The 7,317-nt window shown below is 32.8% G+C and overlaps 1 protein-coding gene and 1 long non-coding RNA gene across 2 annotated transcripts; one reads left to right on the top strand and one right to left on the bottom strand.

The window, feature by feature from the left end:
• Positions 1–588: 588 nt before the first annotated feature.
• On the top strand, positions 589–2,845 carry LOC122316639 (SKP1-like protein 1B). Its single transcript, XM_043133322.1, has 2 exons — positions 589–1,035; positions 2,432–2,845. The coding sequence occupies exons 1-2, from the start codon at positions 736–738 to the stop codon at positions 2,603–2,605; spliced, it is 474 nt and encodes a 157-aa protein (XP_042989256.1). The 5' UTR covers positions 589–735; the 3' UTR covers positions 2,606–2,845.
• Positions 2,846–3,511: 666 nt separating this feature from the next.
• LOC122316640 lies at positions 3,512–7,096 on the bottom strand. Its single transcript, XR_006244286.1, has 2 exons — positions 6,962–7,096; positions 3,512–3,957 (listed from the first exon to the last, which is right to left on the bottom strand). It is a non-coding gene; the product is annotated as an uncharacterized LOC122316640 (long non-coding RNA).
• Between the last annotated feature and the right edge of the window lie 221 nt (positions 7,097–7,317).

Below are 7,317 nucleotides of genomic sequence, written 5' to 3'. Positions count from 1 at the left end.
TTTTCTACTTATCATTAATATATTACACATTTGATAAGATAAAAAAAAAATTATAAATAATGTAAAAATAATGAATAGAATTTTTCTACAAAAATACTTTTAAAGAACGTAAAGCAAAAGTAAAATATTGAATAATTAAATATACTCACATTGTTTTATAAAAAGACATATCTATATGGGAGTGGCTACCATGCAACCTCTACCATACCATTTGGCGTATCGCTAAGCGGTTTTTTTAAAAAAATTTTAAATTTTTTTTAATCAATTCCTTAATTATTAAGTAAAAAAATATATTAATATATTTAAAATTATTTTCTTAATGATTAAGTGGAAAAAAAAAATAACAATACACTATAGGGGTATACATGGAACGGCACGGCGACATTTCTCTATCTATATGAAAAATTCTTTTGTCTCTTTCTAATATTTTTTTCCGAATAATTTTTAAAACTTATTAAAAATTATAAATAAAAATCATAAATTTATTAAAAGTTATTTAATTAACTATTAAATAAAAAATAAAAATAAAAAAACTGAATCTGTGGGAAAAGCATTTCTTTCTCTATATATACTCGCACATTTACTTCTCCACTCGCTATAATTTCGTTTGTATTGTCTCTGACTTGACGATTCTTATCCGATCCCTCGCTCCCTGCCTGCCTAGAAACTAGAAAGTCCCATAGCCTAGGGTTTGCGTTTTAGGATCCTTCAGAAAAATTTATAGGAGAAAGAACGATGTCGTCAGGGAGGAAGATAACGTTGAAGAGCTCCGACGGCGAGACCTTCGAGGTGGACGAGGCTGTGGCGCTGGAGTCCCAAACGATCAAGCACATGATCGAGGACGACTGCGCCGACAATGGCATCCCGCTCCCGAACGTGACCAGCAAGATCCTCTCCAAGGTCATCGAGTACTGCAAGAAGCACGTAGAGGCCCCGAAGGCCGAGGACCGCGCTGCTTCCCTCGACGAGGACCTCAAGACTTGGGACACCGAGTTCGTCAGGGTCGACCAAGCCACCCTTTTCGATCTAATCCTGGTCCGTATTTTCCCTTCTAATTCAACCCCCTCAATATTTGGTGATTTTACTTTTTTTATTTTCCTTATGATTTGGGTTTTGATTCTGCCGTTGAATAATTTTCCTTGGTAGATTTTTTTAGCAGTTTTTATTCTAGGGTTTTGCTTCGATGTCTTGCCTTCGGTGTCCATAAAGTTTTTGGCCGTTGAGAAAGTTCTGGAAGAAACGGAGAAACGCTAATTATTCTATGTAATCTATCTTTTTTCTTTTGTTTTTCCTTTTCCTTGGGTATTCTGCGCCTGGTTTGATAAATGAGAATTTATACCACCGTATTATGTTTCGGGTATAAAGGAACCGTGACGTTTTGCTAATTACCACCTCCACTTTTTATCTGGAGTTTTTGTGAGATCAAATAAATCATTCTGACGGTAAAATTATACACCTGCCTAGTTATCTTCTTTGTTTTAGTCGAGTACTTGCGGTTGGATCCATGGATAAAGCGAGTTAAGAAATGCTGATGATTTATGTAATTGTTGGATTTCTGAGTCAAGTGTGCTTGCAAAAAGGGTAAGCGTTGTGTTTCAATGAATCTGACGGAAAAAAATTGTTGCTAATGTTTAATTGCTTTGAAGTTCATCTAACGAATTCCTACGAAACCCTTTATTCCATTGTTTCAAGGATTGACTTTTCACTAAACGGAAAATTTGTTGGTAATATTTAAGTGCTTGGAAGTTCATGTAACGAATTCGTACGAGACCCTTTACTCCAATGTTTCAAGGATTAATTTTTCACTAATCAATAATATTTCTTTTATCATCCTTGTTGCTTTTTTGCAATCTTTTTTCTGTGTTCATATATGGGTTTAGTAGCTTTTCTGTTTTCTTTGTTGTGAAATATTGCTTTTGTAACAATAGACTTGCTCTTGCCTTTTCAATCTTGAATTTCCTTTTCTTTTATAGGTAATTGATAAGTTTTATTAATAGAAAATAATAGGCATAGCCCAATTACATGAGACGAATACAAGAGGAATACCTATCTAGGATTTACAACTGATACAATAAAGTCATCGACTCGTCCATTAAATTTTCAATCTTGGAAGTTCTTCCAAATAGAATCTAGTCTTTTCTTAAAAATCAGCAGATATCCTATATTTTGTTAGACACGTTTAGTTTCTTGTTTAAGGACCAGTTATTATGATGACTTAGCATTGTCCTGTGAACCTGCAATATGCTCCTAGAGCATCAAGATTGTGGTATTTTATTTGTCAAATCCATTGCGAGAGATTTATAACAAAGGGGCCGTTGAAGGGACCCTGTTATTTGTTCTTGCATCAAACAAGCACTAAACTTCTACTGGTGTTGTATTCTTCTACCATATTTGGTTGGAAGACGGTTCACTTTGGAATATGTTCTTGTAGGCCGCAAACTATCTGAACATCAAGAGCTTGCTGGATCTGACATGCCAGAATGTGGCTGACATGATCAAGGGCAAAACTCCAGAGGAAATCCGCAAGACATTCAACATCAAGAATGACTTCACACCAGAGGAAGAAGAGGAGGTTCGCAGGGAGAACCAATGGGCCTTCGAGTGAAAGATTTAAATTGAACGGATCTGTTTTTTGTGGCTCTTGTTCTTTTGTGCTGAGGAAAGGGATGCTGTTTCAATGTGCATGACTTCTAGGTATTAAGTGCTATTCTAGGTGTCACTGCTGTAACCAATGTCTGTTTTGCTTAAACCTTTGCCGCACCCCACGCCCTCTCCATGTATTTGCTAAGTATGTTAACTGGATCTCTCGTATCTTGTTAATATTGTGCATGTTGTTTTCTCTTCAGTTCTCTGTGTTTGTGATGCTAGGATGATTCACCATTGACTTGTGGAGCCTGGAGGTTATCCCATCATGGTGCATATATATAACTTTACTTCAAATAGAGGATAATAATTTTGGAAGGAAAATGATAGAGATATAACTTTTTTACAACTTTTTATATTTCTATGTTTTAAATGAGAGGTATTTTTGTAAAGGAACTTATAAAAGTAATATCACTTTACATATATGCCCTCATTTTAAAATATGGTTGTATCAAGAGTTGTTGAAAGGGTTGTACATGTATTATGAAAATTGAATAATTATATTAGGTGGTTGGGAGATGAATTATAATATAATTGTAAAAAAGTTATAGACGATAGCTCAATAAGAGATTAGGTGTGCAATAAGAACTTACAAAAAAAAAGGTGTGCAATAAGAGCACAGGAGCGAACGTAGAACTTAACTTTACGGGGAGCTTCTGCTGCACAGGATGAGTTTCAACCATAGATTTAAATGTGAAGGAATGAAATATTTTGATATTAATATCGTTTTATATATCATTTTTGAATAATATTTAGATACCAATACCGTTTTGATATTGGTATCATTTTGTATATCGTTTTGAAATAGGTTATATTTAGATAAATTATATATATACAAGCATTTATTACATCCAAAATAACAACAAAATAAATTATAAACTCAATACTTCTTGGTACAAGTTTTAAGTTTTAAGTTACAACTAACATAAGTTCTTAAGCTTTAAGTTACAACAAACATCATATAAAAACAAAAAAAAAAAAAAATTCCAACAAACATACTTGTAAAATTAAAAAAGTTTGTAATCCAACCATTAAAATAAAATCACGCATTCTCATAAAAAAGATAATAAGGATCAGGATTCGACATGTTAAATAAAATATTATTATCAATGTCACCACCGTCATCAATATCAACATCAATATTATCATTGTTTTCCTTATTTAGTGAGACTAATGACTCTTTAATACTTACCCAATCTAAATCTTCTTCATCAAGAAGCTCAAATTCTTCATCCATCCATTTTTCTATCAAGTCAATTTATTCAAGATTGATTGGATCTAAATCATTTCTTCCCTTTTTATGCTCCTGTTAAACTAAAATCAGACATAAGTGAAAATGTTATAGATTTTTCAACAATGAAAAACATTAGTAATAAAAAAATTTAGCTCTCTCGCAACTTCAAGTCATAACAAACAAATACTAAGTTATTCAAACATTTATGCACTAATCTATTTCTCTTATTCGAATGAATAAAATCATATGTACTCTAGTTTCTCTCACATCTAGTTGAATTACAAAATTGACTTAGTCCTCGAACAACAAACCTTTGAAGTGTTGAAACCTCGTAACCAAATTAGGTTCACCATGCAACTATAACAATAATGTAATTATAAATTATTAATTAAATGCAAGTAAAAATAAAATAAGATAAAATTTAAAGTACAAAGACATACTATTTAACAAATGATATTGATAAATGATAATATCTGGATTAATCTGACGGATTGCTAAAAAATATCCGAACTCACCTACTGCATTCTTATACAAGTCAAGTTATGCAATGATCTTGTCTTGATTATCGGGATCAAGTTCCATCTTCAAAACACAGTTGTTGAAGCCTCTTACAACATCATTTTTATTTTTAAAGCTAGGGCTATAGTAAATTCCAAGGTAAGAAAACAATCTGCCGCATGTAATGGACTGTGAAGTTACTTATCCCATCTAAGATCAATGATCCTGATGAATAGACTGAATACACTAACTTTGTTATTGCATTTTGCTTTTATGTTTTCTTTCGCTCTATCCATTGCATCATATAAGTATTCCATTGTAGGCTTCTCATCCCCATCAACAAGTCGTAAAACACAAACTAAAGGCTTACTAACTTTAACAAAAAATTTACATTGAGCCAAAAACTCTTTATCTTCTAAAACAATCCTAATTGTCCCCTTCCATATGTTACTTTTAGAATGGCTTGATGCAATCCATTTATCACAAGTAAACATTTGTATGAGTTCTTTTTTAAACAAGAGCAAGTATTGGATACTTAAAAAATTTGTCACAAACCTTGTAATTACAGGACGACACAAATCACGACCTTTGGTGAAGTCTTTTCTTATCAATATCATAACCTAATCATGGTTATAGATGAAATTTGTTATATTTTTTACATTTTTTATAGTATCATCAATAAGGAAAAAATGCCTTGGATCAAAAAAATTCTTCAACATCAAGTTTATGCAATGAGCTGCAGAAGCTAGAAACGGACCAGTAGAAAGAGATATACTGCTGCTGTAACTTTTTTCTTGCAGCTTTATAACTTGTATCATTGTCCGTTATGAATTGCACAAGATTCTCAATTCCAATTTTTTGAACAACCTCATCAAAGATATTAAACAATGTTTCAGCATCTTTTCTAAGACCAGATGTATCAATAGACTTCAAGAACATTGTACATTTCGGACAATAAATTAGAAAGTTGATTATTAATTGTTGTTTATGGTTTGTCTAACTATCTGCCATTAGTGAACAATCGGTCTCATTTCGAACATTCTTAATTTGTTACAAATAATCTTGAACCTCATTCACAGCTATCTTTAACAAATTTCCTCTCAACTCATATAAAGAATGACTCTTGAATCTTGGCCTGATGGCAGTCATGGTATCGATAGCTAGTTGATAAAAACTGGATTGAGTTGCATTGAAAGGCATATTAGCATCATACCACCAGTGTGCTACACCCCAGTGTGCTACAGCCATCTTTGCTTTTACAATCATCTCATTTGAACACATAGAACTCTTAATTGAAGATTAGGCCCCAGGAGTTATTCTTAGAGCAAAAAATCTATTCAATCCCCCTACTAACTGTCTAGTTCTAGATTCTTTCGACTTCCCCTTACCTTTTGAAAGCTGAGACTGTCCCTCTATACTATTACTATCATCAATATCATCAGATGTTAAATCTATATCACCTCAAATCTCTGAACTTATTTTTCTTTTCTTCTCTTTACTTTTTTTCATTTCATCAAGCAACTCTTTTATTTGCTATTTTATATCTTCAGATACCTTTTTACATGCTTCTACATTGCTTGGAATACTAGCTAGATGATGCTTCAACTGAATGATCCCGACACCTCTAATTACTTTATTACAATATAAATATTCAGTATTATTTCTTGTCCATGGCACTGCACGTGCATGGGCTCATGCTGGATATTCTAATCTTACAGGAGCAGGTGTTGAAGTTGAAGTCATACCACCGGTTGATTGACAACTAGACTTTTTAACTATTAAAGTATAAAAAATTAACACTTATAAGTAAGCAAAATTAAAAAAAGTCAAAAGAAGTAAGAAACTTAAAAACTTAGAAAGATGAACAACAACATTCAGCATTTGAACTAAAATAATTAAAAGCTAATTAAAAGAGAAACGAACAACTAATTAAAAGCCAATGGATCCCCTTCCTCATTTCAACATAGCTCATGAGTTGTTCCTAAAATTATTAGGAAGGTAGACCAAAATATACATGGGGGTTGCCGTTTGGACCAAAGAATCCTAAATAAAATTTAAAAACAACAATACTCAAATAATAAAATAAAGCATTAGACTTTACACTCTTAGAGTAACAAAATGTTTTAGAACATAAAGAATTTGAACTATTATGCAATTGAGTTCCATCAAGAACTAGTCTAAGCAACAACCAGGTTTAACTTTTTAATTCCCAATTATGAGTTACACTTAGCTGTAATGATAAGTTGAATGCAATAAATATATATGCAAAATAAATAGATTAGACAGGCTGCATAGTGCATTCTTTTAGCTTACCTACAATGTCTTTACCTACGGCTTCCACAAAAAATATATATGATATACTAAATTTATATTTTAGCTTTAGATACACATGAGGAACACGTATTACAGAATTTTCCTTCACTAACAATTGGATATTCAGATCACAAAACGGAGCCTACGAAAATGCTCGGGAAGAAACAAACAAACAAAAAAGGACAAAAGAGAGAGCTTGCGAATCAAAATTCTATACCAAATTCCAATCATAAATATTCAACATAGACTACATAATACATATCAATATCATACCAATGTTTCCCTGCGATGGAGATTAGAGATGCGACTGTGAGACGAGCTGAGGCAGATGACGGTGACGTGCGACGAGACGAATTGTGTGAGCTGATTGAAATTTCAAAATTTGGACTTCGAAGGTTTGGGGTGCCACTGCAGTGAAACCGAATTGGTTAAAAAAAAATAAAACCCTAAGTTATAACATGTTAACGTGAAAGTCCAAAATAGCCCCTAGATGTTTACTGAAATTGCAAAAATGCCATCCAAATAGGTTGCAAAGTGTGTACCGGATGAAATATTTGTTTCGGCCATGAAAGCAAATACCGGCCGGTATAGGTCGGTACACCCGGTATTTAGAGCGATACGAAACGAAG

This window comes from Carya illinoinensis, chromosome 7 (assembly GCF_018687715.1).
Source record: "Carya illinoinensis cultivar Pawnee chromosome 7, C.illinoinensisPawnee_v1, whole genome shotgun sequence".
Taxonomy (NCBI): Eukaryota; Viridiplantae; Streptophyta; class Magnoliopsida; order Fagales; family Juglandaceae; genus Carya; species Carya illinoinensis.
The sequence above is the reverse complement of the archived record's forward strand: the minus strand, read 5'-3'. Positions and strand labels throughout refer to the sequence as shown.